This window comes from Apiospora kogelbergensis (assembly GCF_038363985.1).
Source record: "Apiospora kogelbergensis strain CBS 113332 chromosome Unknown utg000001l_segment0_segment0, whole genome shotgun sequence".
Classification (NCBI taxonomy): domain Eukaryota; kingdom Fungi; phylum Ascomycota; class Sordariomycetes; order Amphisphaeriales; family Apiosporaceae; genus Apiospora; species Apiospora kogelbergensis.
In genome coordinates, this window is record NW_027117418.1 from 5,197,527 (window position 1) to 5,214,749 (window position 17,223).

The 17,223-nt window shown below is 53.8% G+C and overlaps 8 protein-coding genes across 8 annotated transcripts; 5 read left to right on the forward strand and 3 right to left on the reverse strand.

The window, feature by feature from the left end:
* Positions 1-322: 322 nt before the first annotated feature.
* On the forward strand, positions 323-958 carry PG998_001658 (uncharacterized protein; the record flags this gene model as incomplete). Its single annotated transcript, XM_066868476.1, has 1 exon — positions 323-958. The coding sequence occupies one exon, from the start codon at positions 323-325 to the stop codon at positions 956-958; it is 636 nt and encodes a 211-aa protein (XP_066736891.1).
* An 857-nt stretch (positions 959-1,815) lies between these two features.
* Positions 1,816-3,277, reverse strand: PG998_001659 (MFS general substrate transporter; the record flags this gene model as incomplete). The annotated part of the gene is made up of 2 exons (XM_066868477.1): positions 1,816-2,775; positions 2,903-3,277. The coding sequence occupies 2 exons, from the start codon at positions 3,275-3,277 to the stop codon at positions 1,816-1,818; spliced, it is 1,335 nt and encodes a 444-aa protein (XP_066736892.1).
* Positions 3,278-4,298: 1,021 nt separating this feature from the next.
* On the forward strand, positions 4,299-7,289 carry PG998_001660 (uncharacterized protein; the record flags this gene model as incomplete). The annotated part of the gene is made up of 1 exon (XM_066868478.1): positions 4,299-7,289. One exon carries the CDS (start codon positions 4,299-4,301, stop codon positions 7,287-7,289), a length of 2,991 nt encoding a protein of 996 aa, XP_066736893.1.
* A 234-nt stretch (positions 7,290-7,523) lies between these two features.
* Positions 7,524-9,697, reverse strand: PG998_001661 (Major facilitator superfamily domain- general substrate transporter; the record flags this gene model as incomplete). Its single annotated transcript, XM_066868479.1, has 11 exons — positions 7,524-7,662; positions 7,719-7,809; positions 7,866-7,981; positions 8,038-8,185; positions 8,239-8,301; positions 8,359-8,549; positions 8,610-8,943; positions 9,011-9,234; positions 9,295-9,337; positions 9,415-9,507; positions 9,586-9,697. 11 exons carry the CDS (start codon positions 9,695-9,697, stop codon positions 7,524-7,526), a joined length of 1,554 nt encoding a protein of 517 aa, XP_066736894.1.
* An 865-nt stretch (positions 9,698-10,562) lies between these two features.
* On the reverse strand, positions 10,563-11,582 carry PG998_001662 (uncharacterized protein; the record flags this gene model as incomplete). Its single annotated transcript, XM_066868480.1, has 1 exon — positions 10,563-11,582. One exon carries the CDS (start codon positions 11,580-11,582, stop codon positions 10,563-10,565), a length of 1,020 nt encoding a protein of 339 aa, XP_066736895.1.
* A 681-nt stretch (positions 11,583-12,263) lies between these two features.
* PG998_001663 (putative DNA replication regulator SLD2) lies at positions 12,264-13,781 on the forward strand (the record flags this gene model as incomplete). Its single annotated transcript, XM_066868481.1, has 3 exons — positions 12,264-12,405; positions 12,465-12,993; positions 13,055-13,781. 3 exons carry the CDS (start codon positions 12,264-12,266, stop codon positions 13,779-13,781), a joined length of 1,398 nt encoding a protein of 465 aa, XP_066736896.1.
* Positions 13,782-15,512: 1,731 nt separating this feature from the next.
* PG998_001664 (uncharacterized protein) lies at positions 15,513-15,830 on the forward strand (the record flags this gene model as incomplete). The annotated part of the gene is made up of 1 exon (XM_066868482.1): positions 15,513-15,830. One exon carries the CDS (start codon positions 15,513-15,515, stop codon positions 15,828-15,830), a length of 318 nt encoding a protein of 105 aa, XP_066736897.1.
* Positions 15,831-16,343: 513 nt separating this feature from the next.
* On the forward strand, positions 16,344-17,017 carry PG998_001665 (uncharacterized protein; the record flags this gene model as incomplete). Its single annotated transcript, XM_066868483.1, has 2 exons — positions 16,344-16,825; positions 17,008-17,017. 2 exons carry the CDS (start codon positions 16,344-16,346, stop codon positions 17,015-17,017), a joined length of 492 nt encoding a protein of 163 aa, XP_066736898.1.
* Between the last annotated feature and the right edge of the window lie 206 nt (positions 17,018-17,223).

Sequence of the window (17,223 nt, forward strand, 5' to 3'; positions counted from 1 at the left end):
ATGCGTCCATGTACAGGTGTTGTTTGATCAGTAATTACAGCAATTTGAGAGATCATGGTGCCATAAACACCAAAACAACACGCCTCTATCGACGGTTGCATGCTCTCTTCAATAGTGTTTTGTCGAGTCCAGAGCTGGTCCCATCATAGCTATCCACGATCCCAAATAGCTTTCTAATTCTATTCGATCCGCTCTTTCGCAATCCTTTACGCCACGTCGTTGTCTCGCTGTGCGCATCCAGCTACCTTCCCTCGACCATTGATCGCACATCCTCTGTGCCTCCGTTTCGCTTCGCGCCAGCAACAGCCAGAGCCCAACGAATATGCCTAGGAGGAGGAAGCCGCCGCGAGCTGGCGCCATCGCCGAACTACCACCCCTCCGCCTCCTCAGCCAGATCGTGGCCATACAAGGCATATTCTATGCGGCAGCATTGATACTGTTCCTCTTCACGGGGCTAGTGGCCGGGACGGGTTTCCATCTGGATCTAGTCTTCGGTTGGGCGAGTTTGCGCGGTGACACGACCCAGGGCTTCGTCTATGCCTTTGTCTGGCTGTGTTGTGCAGCTGTCGTGTGCGTCTCCCCTTCCCCCTTGCCGTTGAGTTTCGATTGCTTAAGAGTGCCCCTTGCTGACTGGACTTCCCCATACAGAGCAGTGGCATTAGTTGCGCTCGTCTCGCGCTCAAAACTCGTCCCCGACTTTGCGGTTACGGTACACTTTATACACTTGTGCGTTGTCACGTTCTTCACGGGCTTCCTGCCCCGGAACCTCATGTGGTGGGCGACCATGCTGTGCTCGACTGCCGCCGTCATCGTCATGGGTGTGTGGGGCTGCCAATGGAGGGAGCTGCGCCCCATTTACAACTTCGGTGGCAACGGCGGCCGAGCCACGGGGGTAGCGGCGCATCGACAGAGAACGGCCATACCGGAGGCGACCCGGAAGGCGGGGGATGGGCGATGAAGAGATGGGGTTCACGCGGGGGAGAGGGCGTGGGCGCGGACGAGACGGATTGGGCGAGTACGAGCTCGAGTCGATCCGGGAACATGACGGAAACTAGGAATATGAATATGCACACCAGGAGTTTCGACATCGACATGTATGAGGTATAGACGGATTAAGGCGTACTTATCATTATGAATGCTTTCGGTTGGCATTGCAAGGCGTTCGGGCTGTACAAGAAGCATTCACATGGACAGCAAGCGGCAGCGGCCAGCATGGGGGTTCAAATTCTCATAGGGGTTGGGATTGACCCTAGGCAAAGTAACGCCGGAGGGAAAAAGGGATCCAACAGCGTTAAAAGGATAACTGTCTTATTTAGCGCAATATGAAGATAATCCTCGATGCTGGCCTTATTACCTCACTGTCACAGGGTCACTTCCCATAGCTAATAGTTGGGGCACCAGAGTTTCTTGTAATATTCTGACAGATATGCCTTCCATCATGGCGGACAGCAGGAGCCCAAAGGCTCAGAGCATTGTTGGCATTTGATGTAATGCCAGTAAAGTGAGTGTCCGATAAATATGAGCAACTTCCATATCTATGACCAAAGTGTTGGGAATGGAGGGCTGTTGTAAGTTCTGCGATTCGGCCAAATGAAATCTCGATCTTGCATCTACTATTTCACGTATGGCTGTATCCTCTATGATGTGGTGTGCCTAATTTGACCTATCTGGCTTCTAGTATGTCATGATTTGTAACTAAAAGTGAGTTGTGATGGCCATTATAAGTATAACCAAGAGTGTATCCAAAACCTGGCTACTCTCCAGAACCAGAGCCAGCACATGAGACTCCATACTCGATATATAATCAAGGTTATTTCAAGCCTTTCCCAAAATCCCCTGGGGTGTGAAGAATTTGCAGTACAGAGCGACGAGGCCGCCAAAAATGCACGTGGCACCCCCGAACATCGAGAACTCGAAGTAGCCGCCATACGTCCTGACCAGAGCGCCTCCGATGGGTGGCCCAATGAGCAACCCTAGCGATCCCAGCGCTAGGCCCATGCCCATGTACGTTCCCATATTCCTCGGGTCGGGGCAACAGATCGAGATGGCTGCCGACCCGGCCGAGGTGATGGTGCCCGAGAAGAAGCCGACAAAGATGGCGTAAACGATCAGCCCAGCCTCGGTCTGCAGCAAACTAAAGCAGAACACGATGATGCCCGTCCCGATGCAACCCATCACAAGGGCATTGAGGCGTCCATACTTGTCGGCCAGCACGCCCGGGATGACGCGGCCGAAGGTCGACGTGGCATTGAGGATGGCTAGAAGGTAGCCCGCCATGGTTGTCTCGACGCCGCGGGTGACGGCGTAGGTTGGCAGGTAGAAGAGCGGCACGAACATGCCGATGGACGCGAAGAAGAAAGCCGAGACCACGAGGAGGAAGCGGGCATCCCGCATCGCAGCGCCGAGCCAGAAGCTTGTGCTGCGCGGCGGCAGGCGCGGGACCAGGACCGCGCTCGCGAACAATAGGATCGGCATGATCAAGAAGCCGACGACGCGGACGGTCCACCCGTAGCCAAGCGACGAGGCATTGAGCATCCGGGCCACGGCGATGGGGATCACAACACCACCCAACGACGAGCCCGCTACCACAATGCCCAGCGCCGCTGCGCGCTTCTTGTCGAAGTAGTGCGACACGGCCGCGAAAGCGGGGATCTGGATGAACCCCTGTAGGGTGCCCATGAGGACGGCCTGGACGAGCATGAAGTGCCAGTACTCCTTGCATAGCGAGAGAAGCATCATCGACGCGATATACAAGACAGCCGCGATGCGTACAACCTAAGTAAATGACAGGCATAACCAATTAGCCTATCATCTTTCTGCAAGAACCAGCTACAGGCAGTAAAGGGGAACCCCGAAAGAACCGCTGACTGATCTATGATGTATCTTGGCGGATAGAGCTCACCTTGGAACCATATCGGTCAAAGGCCGGGCCACCTAGAAGACCCATGGCCATCTGCAAATACCCATTGAGGGACCCGATCCAGGCGATATCGTCAGGCGAGCGGTGGGGCAGTTGATGGGTTGCATAGTACTGGGCAAAGGTGCCGAACGAGTTGGCGAACCCCAAGCAGCAGAAGAAGACACACGCACCGCCTGCTGCGACGAGCCAAGCTCTTATACCGCCATCGGGGGCCGGTCCGAACTTATCATCCATTTGGGATGTGCCCCCTTCCTGCAATGGCGGTTCTCCAGTACCAGAACTGTCTGATGGATGTTCCAGGTCCGAGTTGTCCTTGCCCGAGCGCTTCTCCTTGGAATCCGAGCCGTCTGCTTTCATCTTGATTAGTAGTTTATATCTCGGTTGTGCAAAAAGGAGATTATATCTTCTGGTCTCTGGACTTATGACTTACATCTTATACACGTCTTGGCAAGGCAATTCAAGCGAGCGTTGAATCCGCACCCCTGAGAGAGTCGGGCTCGGGCTCGGGTAAGACCCGCTTCGGACTCGGTGAATTCGACCATCCCCCATAGCCCGCCGGCCGAAGCTGCCAAACCATGTGTTTACCTCGATCGGTCACGTTTTCAGATGCCTCTCGCTACCTGCACGTCGGATTGAAAATCCACGAGTGCGCGCCTGACATCACATCGTCAGACATGACAGAAGCAGATATGGTGCGATCGAACGACTGACGTAAGGGGGCGTTTTCTCTCTTCTGCTTCTTTTGCTGCCAGGATGGTATTCACTCAGCTGAGCAACCACACATGATGGGCCTCCATCAAAGTAAATACATCGTGGCGTAGTAGGCTGCTGCGTCAACATCATCGGAGACTGTTGCGGGATGGAAGCGGGAGAAAGGGGGAGCCTGCGGCGGATGTACTAGCAATATCACGGTATTTTACACAAGTTTTGAGCTTGATACGTATCTGGGATAGAATGACCGTACGTTGATGTTCATGATCGAGCCAAAGACAAGAATAAGCTTTGCCACCTAGCAACTTGCTTGGCCGCCAGCAATATTAGCTTCGAAACCACCAAGCCCAGTCTCAGCCAAATGCTGCCGCTAAATCTACCGGTGCTCGTATCTACATAAACATGCTGCTCTATGCTTTAGGAAGATGGATTAGATACAACGTTGCTAGGAGAGAACCGATCATTGTGGCTTGTCCCTGGGGGAGATGGACGCTGTTTTGGAAACAAGTTAAGTTTGCAACGGTTCAGGGGCAGGAGTATCATAATCTCTGACAGCCCTAGGGGATAAACAAAATATGTCTTCCTCGTTTTGGTTCTACCTGGGGTGAGAAGAGAGAAAGAGAGATAACTCCTTGTGCCATACTCTTTTCCCATACGATTTCCAAGCATGGCAACTTGGGAGCCTGTACCGCAATCCGAGCAGCGGCCGGTATCAAGATGGAGCGAGGATAACGATGCACCAGCGGCTGGATCGCACACTCTCAACGCGTATATCCCACCCTACCGGCTCTTGGGGCGCCTTAGGGACTCACCCGTGTTTAACAGCCGCGGCAGAGGTCATGATAGAGAAAAGGGTACATCGTCGGAAGCCTTCCACAATTTCCTGCAGCGCATACGCGGTTCGCAGACTGGCATTGCCCTCTGTATTCTGGTCTGCACGCTGGTCTTTGCCCTCAATGCTGCCACCGTGGTGCTTTCTGTGCTCCAGGTAGTGAATAGAGGAGGAGGAGATGGCAGTGTTGGGAACAGCGACAACAACCCGCAGCAGGGGCCTGCTGGCATCAATACCGAGGTCGTCACCTTCTACCAAGGGGGTTGCGATACTATCCGCACCTTTTCCATCGTCCTGCGCCTCGCCATTAATCTCCTTGCGACGAGTCTGCTGGCCTGCTCCAATTATTGCATGCAGATTCTCGCGTCACCATCACGAAGCGAAATAGATCTGGTCCACCGGAAGAAGCGATGGCTGTGGGTCGGTGTGCCAAACCTCGGGAATTTGCCGTACATCGGGCTCGAAAGGGCCGCCATGTGCTTGTTACTGATCACAAGCACGTTGCCGCTGCACGTGCTGTGGAACGCGGCGCTCGTGGAAACGATCAGCGCGAACGATTACTACGTCGGAGGCGTCACCGAGGACTTCTTTTCCAGCGATGCAAATTTCAATATGAGCCCGGAGGCTTTCGTTGCTGACTGGTTTCATGGAAGCCAGGGAAGGTTCAAGGATGTCTGGTTTTCGTCTGTAAGCGGAGCAAACGTAACAAACTTGACGGCAACGGATTGCATAAGGGCGTATGCAAGCCCCGTGGTGGGGTTATATAGAAATCTGGCTTTGGTCTTCGATACACGGAACGAAACCAACTCTTTCCTCTTCGCAGGCACGTATATGATCGGGACCGACGAGGAGGGGGATGGCGCTGCTGTAGGTCTGGGTGACAGCTGGGTGTGTGGACTGCCCGCCCCCAGCAGCTCGCTGCCATGTGAGTTTCGTGCCCTCGCCGATGGCAACAGCACATCCTGGGAGCCCCTCTCTAGTACGGTAGGCTGGTCTGCCCTGGCGTCCTCGAATCCTTATCTGGAAGGCCTCGCGAGGTCCAACGTCGCCGTTAAATACTGCATGGCGCAGAACGTCGACCCCGATGATTCATCCTCGCCATTATCATGCCGGCTGATTGCTCTACCGATCCTGCAGTATGCAGTGCTGGGCGCAAACGCGCTGATGCTGCTCTGTTCCATCGGCACCTGGCTCCTCGTCCGACACAGCGCCAAGCACGAGGGCGAGGAGCGCATCGTGACCAACGGCGACCTCATCGCAAGCTATCTGCGGGAGCCCGACCTGCGGTTCGCGGGCCGCTGCCTCGCCTCGGCGCGGCTGGTGATGAAGGCGAAGCGGGAGCGCAACCGCCACCACGGTCGCCGAAGACGACGGAGAGTTTCCGCCACGACGCGGGCGGCGCAAGTGAACGGGGCCGATGAGCAGCGATCAGAAGACATGGACGTGTATGAGGACGAGGACGACGAGGAAGAAGAAGGCACCGCTGTCGGGTTCTGGAACTCGAGCCAGCCGATGCCGTTGCCATGGATAGGTCGGACGCGGCGCCGGACCACCGTGCTGGGGTCGCATGAGAAGGCGGGCTTCACGTTGGAGCGAGGAGACTCTCGCGGGCATGCAAAGCCCCAGCTTGGCTGCTTCGGCCAGAAGCCCGACGCGGAGACGACGACGATGGCAGAAGAGCTGGGTCGGAAATCGGCGCCCCGATGGCACACAGGCGTTCCTGGATTCGTTGTGCAATTTCTGCCCGCGATCCTCTGTATCCTAGCCATCTTGGGTCTCTTCTTCGGCTTCCGCCTGCAGGAGAACCTGTCCCTGGGTGGTTTCGGACAGCCCCGGGTCGAAACCATCGCGGGTGTCCCTGCACGCCTCAGTAATGGCAGCAGTACCAATCACTGGGGCACCGCAGCGAACGCGTTGATCGCTAATACGCCGCAACTCGCCGCCGTCTACGTCTACCTGACGTGCAATACGGCGCTGACCACGATGCTGGCGCACGCAGAGGTCAGCCGGTTTGCGGTGCGCCGCGGGGGCCTGCGCGTCAGCTCGCCTCGTCCGGACACTGCGCAGTATTCCACGTTCCACCTGCACCTGCCGCTGTACCTGTCACTGTTGCTGTTGTTAACTTGCGCTGCGCTACACTGGCTCTTGAGCGAGAGTCTCTTCCTGCTGCGTGTCGCTGTGTACGCAAGCGGCCGCGGCAACGTGGATGCGCCACCGCTGCCAAGGGCTGTGATGACCGCGGTAGGCTACGCACCGGCGCCGATCCTCGCGGCGACGGGCCTGCTCGCGCTGCTGATCGGTATTGTGCTGGCGGTAGGCTGGTTCCGGCGCTACATGGGCGCAGAGCGCATGCCGCTGTTCGCGACGTGTAGCGCCAGCCTGGCGGCGGCGACGTGCCCTACGTCCTCCTTCTTCTTCCCGCAGGTCATATTCGCCGGAAGCGGAGGAGGGCGAAGGGGAGGAATAATTTCCGCGGTCGACCCAGCGTCAGCGGTGCCACACCAGCGGCGGAGTCGTGTTGGCAGTTGGGTCGAGTCGGTGGGCTTAACCGCCACCACGACCATTACCACGACCAGCCATGCGCGTGCGCCTGAGGCCGGAATGGCGTACGGTAACCCCAGCCGCGATGAGCTTGGCGTGGTCTCGTCCGCATTCCCCGACCCAGAGGTGGGGTCGTATGCGTATTACAGGGTGAGGAGGTTCGAAGAGAAGCTGTCCGAGCATGGCTTGGCTTGGGGTACGGTAGATGACAGCGATCCTGTACATCATGCGACTTTCTCGTTGGGGCCGGTGCTCCCACTTGAGAGGGGGCAATTCTACGCGTGAGCGATGTACCACTGTAAGGCTAGTAGTGTAAATACCATTTGTGGATTTCGTGTGTCCTATATGTATCTGGGAAGATGCCCTGGACAATGATTGAGGTGGATGCAAGACCGTTTGGCTTGCACAATCTAAGCTTGTTGACGACTAAGATGATGGCAAGCTTGAATCTCTGGATCCTCACCGCGAAACTGTGTTTGATTGTAATGACAGCTCAATCGTGTCCCGGTTAAACCCCCTTCACTCACGAGTCACACTCGTGTGTCCTGCTTTGACGTCGCTATTCTTGGCTCCTTGATTGTCCTCAACACCGGCAGGCTCCACGTCGTCCGCTTTAGAGCTCTCAATGAGCGTGGCGTGGTATGCCTCACGCTTAGGTCTACACATCGCTGTTAGATTGATGCTCTTTCACAGCAGAATTTCGACTTTACTTACCGAAGGTACTTGACGTCAATGTAGCGAAGGATGCAGGTCATGATGATGACTAGCACCCAGAGCGCAATCGATGACTGCCAGCCATACTTATCTGCCAAAATGTAAGCCCGCGGAATGCTTTTGATGACATGAAATCCCACTACTTACAATAAGGAGCTTGAACGGCCGGCCAAACCAAAACTTGGGACCATGCAGATATGGCGTAGTAGACAGCGATGGCGACTCCCACAATGAGCGTACGGGATTCGGGGTCTTGAGGCAATCTTGTAGCTCATTAGAAAAGCTGCTTCAGAACGAGAATTCGCATGGAGAGGCTTACAAATCAGACAACCAGGCGAAGATTAATGGCGCGGTACCTAGACAGAGGAACGAGATGAAGTAGCTGGCGTACGCAGCGGCGAGAGGGGTCGAGTCAGAATGGGATGTCCATATGCTCAGCACAATACAAGGGATGATACCAATCACAGCTAGAAACGCATTAGTCGAGTGGTGCGTATCGACTTTGGCACGGGCTTCTCACCTTGAGCTACGATCAGAGTCCATCGCGTCCTGAGCAGATCGGAAAGGATAGCCCAGATCCACACTGTTGATGTAGCAAGTCAGCAAACGTCTAGCGCCCGACAACTCGGGGGTTACTGACCAAAGGCAATGTTGATAGCACTACCACCCATCGGAATGGCATTGACCTGGGTTACAGTCCACACCGGCGACCCGTCAGGGTTCTTGAGACTTTTCAAGAATAGGTTGAAGTAAGCATAACCCCACGATGCCAACACTGTCGCAATGTAGAGCACAGAGACGAAGTAGACCGTCCAGCTCGAGAATGTTCGCCTGCTGAAATATTAGCAACTTCACACAACAGCACTGGTGGTCCGATGGTTGTTTCCGTACTTGGCACTAGCCCACGTCATCTTCTTTGGCTCGGCACGACCGTGGCGCTCCAGCCGCTCCATCGCTAGTCGGGCATCGCGCTTGGTGAACCAGAAAGCTCTGGGGTTCGGGTTGTTAGGTAAGTCAGGAAGCATGAAGAGCCCCAGTCCACCTGCGACAATGGTCATAATGGCATTGATGATAAAAAGCCACCTCCACCCAGGTAAACCATTGGCGCCATGTAGGGTATTGGTGATGGCTACCTGGAGTGCCCCTGACATTAAGGAACCTGCCGCCTGGCAGGAGTGGTAGAATCCCATACGTTTCGCCAGCTCCGAGGGGGTGTACCAGTGCACTATTCGTACTTATTAGCTTTTTACGTCGATAATGGCTTTCTCAGGGGCGGGATGGCAGTCACTTACTCAGAAGTGTCATCATTCCAGGCCAAGCACTGCTCTCGCACAAGCCGAGAAAGAAGCGCAACGCATATACCTGCTGTGCCTTGTGAGTAATGGCGATGAGGCCAGTGATGACCCCCCAAATGATCTCGAGTCCCGATAGCCAGTAGCTTGGCCGAACATAAGTCAAGATGATTTGCGATGGAATCAGCATGATGGCATAGCCAACGTTGAACAGCATCTCGAAGCTTCGTGGCCATCGGTGTTAGCGGTTCATCGGCGCCCAGGAATCTGAATGGCCAACTTACTAGTTCAACTCATTCCCGTATAAACCAAGGTCTTCTTTCATTCCTATGGGCTTGTCAGGATTACCTACACGTACAACACTACCATGTGAGGCGAGTATTGGAGCTTGCAGTTTGACTTACCTGAAACATATGCATTTCTGAAGTTCTGCTGGTCGAGATCTTGGTCGAGTGAGCGGCAAGTAAATAAACCAAACATAGCCCACGTAGGGATTACTTACACTTAATAACTAAAAAGAACGTTCAATTCGCGTTAGCCACTGCATCATCGGTATATAAAGTCGTAAGACTTACTCTGAGAGACACACCCGAACGTCATGAGGAAAATGTCAAGCCTCCGCACGAGGCTCCTCTCCTCGGGAGTTCGCTCATGACGTTGTGTGAATGCCAGTGAGCCGAAAGCCATCTCTGAGCAGTTGGAATCAGCGTGTCGCAGACCTCCGAGTATGTGGCTAGTCTTGTCGCTGTGCCCAAACACACAGTTGAAGCGAACTTGTTGTTAGAGCGCTTCTTGAAAGTCGAATGCTTCCGTCAAGAGTCCCAGACTGCCCCGGAGGAAATCGCTATCAGAGCAACCAGTATCACGCCCGTTTCCCTTATCGGAGAACGGGGTTAGATCCGATGGCGCAGAATCATCCTTTTCACCCAGTCAGCAAGCTGCTGTCAATATTGGACTATATTTTCGCCCCGCAGCGGTACTGCATATGCATCCATCTCATGTAACGTTTGCTGGGGTTGCCTTGAGGGTTAGCCTACCTGGGCTATCATGTTGTGGGGGGACCCCGGACAGATGTGCCCTCCTGGCAAGTGCACTGTGCCGCTAAAAGCCGGCTTTCGCCGACAACCCCCGTTGTCGGAGCCACCGAAAGATCAGAAATGTACCGACGGTGGTAGGCCGCGGCTCTGTTGAGGCTTGAAGCTTAAACCAGGCCCAACAGCTTGGGTTCGTACAGCACCTGCAGCGGTGGGCTCCTTGAGCAGTCGCAAGTCGTGTGCCACACGTGGAAGCGGGCACTGCTCCAAGCAGTGCCACATATGACCACAACGTGCATGGATGAAATGCCACAATAATATTACATTAGTCCCTATAAATTGCTGGGGTGGTAGTAGTTGTTTTGGGGGCCCTGAACCAGCCCATCCCCGCGCTGGCGTTCCTCCCACTGGCGAACACCATCTCCATAGACTGCTAATTTCATCAAGCATTCTACATGCAGATCCTGGAGCAATTGGCCCTTCACGCATGCTTCTTGGTGTTAACCATGGTTTCGTTATCATGAGTAGCTGGGTCGATAAAAGTCGCCTCTCAGGCGAGTATGAGAGGGCGACGCACGCTCCTCCGACCTGGCACGAGATCTCTGACCACTCGGTTCGCCAACGTCGTCACTAGCGACCCTCCGGCGCTTCTTAGATTGGTCATACTGCACATGATTGTCCCAGGCCTCGAGAGATGTGTAAGGGCTTCTGAGGAAGCTCTTGAGTTCGTGAAGAAGAAGTTGTGCATGGTCGCGCCCTAAGAACTCCTTCAGCATGTCTTGGGCCTGTCCCTGGCTGCCTTGAATGTCGACTATCTTCAAGATGGCAATGACGTACTCGAGCAGGAACTCGGCGTTATTGGCACGTCGCCTGGTGGTAGTGCTTCCGGCCCCTTGGGGGTTGGATGGTGGGGTGTATAGATATTCAAACACTTTGAGCTCCCTTCGCAACCACATGCGGGCACGCGACACGAGACTAGGATCCTGCTCAAAAAGCCGGGGGGTCAGATCACGGTATTGTGATACACGGTTGGACCCTACGTGGAGCGAATACAGCTGTTCCCGGTAGATGGTACGGCGAAACAGAACGGCTCCGTCTTCAACGATGGGTGGCGCAAGGTCTGCGTCTCGTCGTCTCCAAGGAGCTGTGTAGTAAGGCACATTGCGTCTGGGCGGCTGCGGTCTTCGCGGGACCGCCGAAGGGGCGTAGTTTTCAACTTTAGGCTCTGGGACCTTGTATGTTTTCCATGAAGCTCCAGGGACCCAATCACCAAAGTCATAGCGGACCTCTTGGATATCTGCTTTGCAAAGCGGGCATCTTGGCTGCTCTTGGATCCAGCTCAAGAGACAGAGGTAATCGAAGTCGGTATGCTTGCAGGGCCGAACTTCGCAGGGCTCCGAGATGGCGTCCAGGCATATGACGCAGCACTTCCGACTCGCCGAGTTGATATCTGATTCCCGGCTGGTTGCGACTTGGGCTAGCGTGTGGTGAAGGACCTGGGATTTGACATCGACATCTTCGGCGCTCACTGAGTCCATTTATTCAATCAGACGAGTGATGGCCGAGTACAAAACACGTGAATAAAGGGCCAATGTCGAAAGGGACCCAATGCTAAACCCAAAATTCAGAAAGGGGAAAGGGTTTCAGATGGCAAGAGCTGGTTTGGTCTTGTACAGTGAAATGTGGCGATGGTTGTGGGTTGGGTTGCGGGACAAGACATGTCACCTTGAACTGTCCGACTGGTTCGGGTTTAGTTCAGCGACGCCTGGCCTTGCACATCAGAAAATCCACCAAACCGCCTTCTTCTTATGCCGCCCATCTATCATGTTTTATTGAAGAACGGAAATGGGGGCAAAGTATGAAATCGCTCGAACCTGTCAAAGGAAGAACTCACCCCCCCGCAGTCCACAATCTGATCGCGTAGCCTAACGTAACGCCAAACCAGAGACGCCCCGATGCCCCGATGCCCCGCCTTATTGCTTTAAACCCCTGCAAGTGCAAGAGCCAGTGCAAATGCGCGAAGACGCGTAGGTGATTGCATGCCATTCTCCCAAAACGCGTCTGGCTTTAATTGACCATCTTCCGTCGCAGATCATCCATTGTGTATCCAACCTCTTGTACATGCTCCATTGTCGACTTTCCGGCATCGTTTGCACTTGAGCATTTGCTTACTCAACCTTCCCTGCTTTACGTTTCTCGCTGTGTTAATTAGGCGGGTCATGCAGGAAGCAACGCGGAAGAACTACGAGGCCAAGGCCCAGGACCTTCGTGCCCAGCTGAAGCAGTTCGAAGGGGATTGGGCTCTGAGCAATGGCGGCAAGAAACCAGATCGCAATGCTATCAAGCAAAATCCAGACATAGGTGAGTCCAGTCCACATCATTTTCACCCTATGTCTCCTGCTCACCCGGCTTCGCCATAGCCCTCAAATACAAGAAATACCAGCAAGTCCGCGACATCTTAGACGGGAAACTCCCTCCGCCCAAAGACGAGGCCAAGACGAAGAAGCGCAAGTCGCAAGACGATGTCAACATTACTCCTTCCAAGCAGCGCAAGTCGCAAACGACTCCGTCAATTCCACGGCACAAAGACATTTTCGATGAAGTTGAGACTCCTTCGATCCGCAGATTGTTCAGTCCCGCCGCTCCGACATCCATTGGCCCCACTCCTCATCGTGATGGCCGCGTACTGGGACTGTTCGACCTGCTTGAAGAGAAAGACGACAACACGCCGTCTAAATCACGACACGGCGATGTGGCTCCGCCGCCGGACCCGAAAACCCAGGCTACTCCCAGTAAGAGGAAGCACGGTGACACAGAGCCCGCTTGCGATGCCAAAGTCAGCAGCACACCCATATCTACGAGCAGAAGGGCCATCTTCATGACCCCGTTGAAGGACCGCGACGGCAACCAACAAGAAGCCAATACCCCCGCTACTGTCAACAAGCTCCTGTTTTCTACACCCTCCTTCCTTCGCCGGGCACCATTGCCTGCCATGGATGAGAATTCCGAGTACAGATCTCCGGGACCTATCCGACTGCCCCGGAAACCCCTTGGACGGGGGGCTGAGCAGCGTGGTGGCTGACCTACGCAAAATGGAAGAGGAGAAGCTGGACGAGGAACTCGAAGCGCTGCATGACATGGAGAACGAGGGTGCGCCCACGAAGCTAACAAACCCGACCAAGCCAAAGGACGATATTTTGGTACCTGACAGCCAAGCCGGGCAACTACTTGGTGGTTTCGATGACGAGGGTCTATACGACAGTGACCACGAGAACCAGCTGGGCAAAGACGGACAACCTCTGCCAATCTACAAGAAGAAGGGCCAAAAGCGAACCACTCGGAAGGTGAATATGCGGCCAACGCGATCGAAGCGACCGGGCCAACCCTCGGATGGCGCTCTCCAGGATGCGGATTTTGATAACCGGGTGGTTCTCGAAACTCAATTCGACGCTACCAAGCCCGAAGGTGATCCTGTAGAGTTCGGATCAGGCTCCGAGTACGATGAACCCGGCAGCGATAAGGAGAATGGCGAAAGGCCGGTTACGAAAGCCAAAAAGACCAAGAAAGCCGCCGTGAAGGGAACCGGAAAGGATGGTGAGAAGAAAGAAGGTGCCATCAAGAAGGCCGCAAGGAAGGTGAACGAGCTGGCGCACGCCAACTTCAAGCGATTAAAGCTGAAGAACAACGGAGCAAAGGGTGGTCCTGGCTTTGGAAGCCGCTTCCGCCGGCGCAGATGATCGTCATCTGAAAAAAAGGGGTATAAGAATATGCCCAAGAGTCGGCGTACACGAATAGAGTATGTAATGAGCATGATACCCAATAAATCTGATGAGTTAGCGTTCCCATTTACGTTCAACCGATTGATCCTTAACCCTGGGAAAACGTACAATGTCAATGCATCGAGGCGTGCATATTCCTACGTAGTGATTGAGATCTTTCCTCGGGGTAAACCTCCCGCTGCATTCTGCAACTTGACACTGAAAGGGCGAATGTGCGTTTAGGGATGTGTCCTAAGTTCGACCCCTGCTAAAAAGTCTCCTCGGCAAGGAAATGGGGTCAGTCCAGACAACTGCGTACGTCAGTGGCTTCGTTCCCTGTAAAGAGCTGGTCATTGGCAGCATTTATACGAAGGAGAGGATTTCGCAGAGGCTGATTACAAGACATCATCTAGGTTATTGCCATTCTGGCTGTGGACTGGGAATACGCGAGACCTCTCAACAACCTATTAACAAAGAAGCAAGGATATAATATTGATGATACGGAAGCGACTGCCTAGTAGAAAGAAGAAAGAGGAAAGAGGAAAACTAGTCAGGTAGTGGGGGTATATAGAGACGCAGTGACGCCACCAGGACCGACCGTGAGCAAGGCAGGAAGCATCTCGTTCCCCGTGTGAATATATGGGAGTGGCTTTCTCTCTAGCTGGACAAGGACGTTCTGTACGATATATGGAAGTCATCTGTCTCCTTCGGGCAACTATCAGGGAAGGTCTGAGGCTTTCATAGCCTCGGCATCCTACACTCGAGCTGCCCTGGCGTGTCAATCTTTCTCGGCCTATTAGAGCCATTGACCTATGGGAGGAATTTGTGAGAGAGCGTATGCTGGATCGTTAGGTTGCTTGCTTAGTAGGACTCAGGGGCTACATTTCAAAAGCGCTTGTGGCGCTGTGAAAATAGTGCTTGGTGTATTTCTGGGTTAAGTTGCAGTCTGGGTGTGACCTTGCAATGTTAGCCATTTTCTTCCTACTATTACAGTCGAGTGGAACAATGTACCCAGACACTATCATAACATTCCTGGTTCTAAGTTTTCCATTGTGCCGAGTCACAAGCTTGATGGAGTCCCCAAAATCTCTATTGGGCTGTTTAGTCGAAGGCTGCAGTATTGTTGGCGAGCAGACAGTCCTGGTTGGGTCTTGGGATCTAGATTAGTCTAGATTGTGTTACATCGTAGCATTGCAGTCACCTATGGGCAGGAGACAGCGATCTCCTGCTCCTGCGTGAAACACTGCGGGGGTCTTTTGATGTATGGTGTTTGTCTCCTTAAGAGAAGAATCGTCACTCGACGCAAAGTCCACTCCCTGTTGCATATCTTCATGTTCACTCTTTGTTCAGGCAGCTTAGAAGCTGTCTTATATTAGACCTAGAGGTCGTGGGTTCAGAATCCCCAACCAATCATCAAGTTCGCTCAACCATGCCGAGGAGGACGCCTTCTGGATACGTCTCGACGATCTTGGGTCAACGTGAGACGCTTAGTGTATTGGCTTTTGTATTTGTACCGGTACTCATGATAATATGGTATATTGCCACCTATCAACAATCCACTCTGCGAAAGTACCATGGACCAATGTTGGCAGGTAGGCGATTGTTACACTTACACGCCCAAACCCTAGTGGCCAACATAGGATGGTAGTCCCATCCTAGCAGATAGTTCCAAGGTTGCATAGTATATGCTGATAGATTTGCGGAATCAGGATGGACAAGGACATTGAGGAATTAGGTGGGCATCTGGAGAAGCGTTTCATCGAGACAGGACAACCGTGCCGCCTTGATGAGTGGCTTAAGCACTGTGAGCCGCGCATGCGGCTGTGGAATGCGCCAGACCTTAGGTTTGGGGCCGGCTCGAGGATCTGCATTGGTCGACACTTGAGCGAAACGAAGATGTACAAAGTCATCACCTTGATCACACGGTATAATATTGAGCTCGTTGATGCAACCGAGAAATGGAAGCCGGTAGCGCGCTGGCTCTACCGCATCGACCGGGGCGGCTACGTGCAGGCTGAGAAAGCGTGATGGCAGGGGCTGCTGAGTGGTGGACGAATTACGGGCGCGCATCGTTGTGGAACGGGACGATGCTTTTCATCCTGGTCCTTTTCTCGATCCTTTGAGAATATAAATCCCGTCATTTGGAGTCTGCTGCAGGCTCATCGCTTGTGGGGAGACGGCCCGGAAAGTTAAGGATAACTTTCGTCGCCGGAGTCCCCCAAATCTCGCGAGGATTGAAAACTCTGAAAACACGGCAGGGGGGGTTACGATGTACGACGACAAAGGAACGCATTGTAGTGAAGAATGAAGCAGTTCTGTTCTTGTCAGGTTTTTTGATCGCCAACCAGCCGCTCTTTGGGCATTTCTTTGTCACCCCCTGCCCATGGGACAACGACCTTTCATCATTCCAAGCGTATAAATTAATCATCGGCCCGGAGAGCCAGGGGTAGAGAAACAATAACGTATAACCGCCCAATCTAATATCTCACAACAATTGATTGATATTCCAACTCTCGCCGCGGGAGCAACACTCACTTCAACATGACGAAGACCGGTAATGCTAAGGCGAAGGCGAGCTCCTCGAGCCTCGACGTCAACTACAATCGCGCCGAAGCGGCGTCGTACGAGTGTGACCAGTGCCGACGTGTCAAGATGCCTGGACGCAACGGGTCCGCACGCGACAAGCCATGCTATCTGACGTGCAGCCACATCAGGGAAGATCATGAAGCCGGACCGGGCTACCATGGGTGCGGTGAAGACGCGGAGTCTTATGAGACAGATGTCAACGAGACGTTCTCTGATGAGGATGAAGCTTTGGGTGAGGTGACTGATGACGATGACGATGATGACGAAGATGGAGGTGCAATCTGCAATACAAGGCAGACAAGTCCCCGGACACCGGATCGACGGTCATCTGTCAATGTGTTTGATTACCTTGAATCTGAAGACCCTTTGGTCTATCACGAGAAGAGGAACGATTCTCGGCCAATCTCGCCTGAGAAGCGGACCAAGCCGGCTTCCTTGTACGAAACCAAGAGGTATTCGGTTACTCAAGATGAGGCTGTTACGACTCCGTGCCTCTATGAGGCCCAAAGAAACGAGAGTGCTTTTACTCTAAGCTCGACTCGATGCCAAGCCAGCCAATCAATAGTCGGGGATGTATATTGGCAGAGAGACGAAGGAGATACTCACGTGGAGATTACAGATGCGGATAAACCAAGAAGGAGACGGCACAGGCATAAAAGCCAGATCGAGACGACGAGTTGTGTTCCAATCACCCTATGCTCCAATTGCTCCTGGAAGCTGTCCTCAGCCTCAGGCAGCGACCGTCCACGCTCTCAAAGGCACGATTCTAGCAAGACTTCCTCATCAGCCACTTTGATTGAGAGCCCTCGAAAACGGTCCTCACACAGCCATCGTC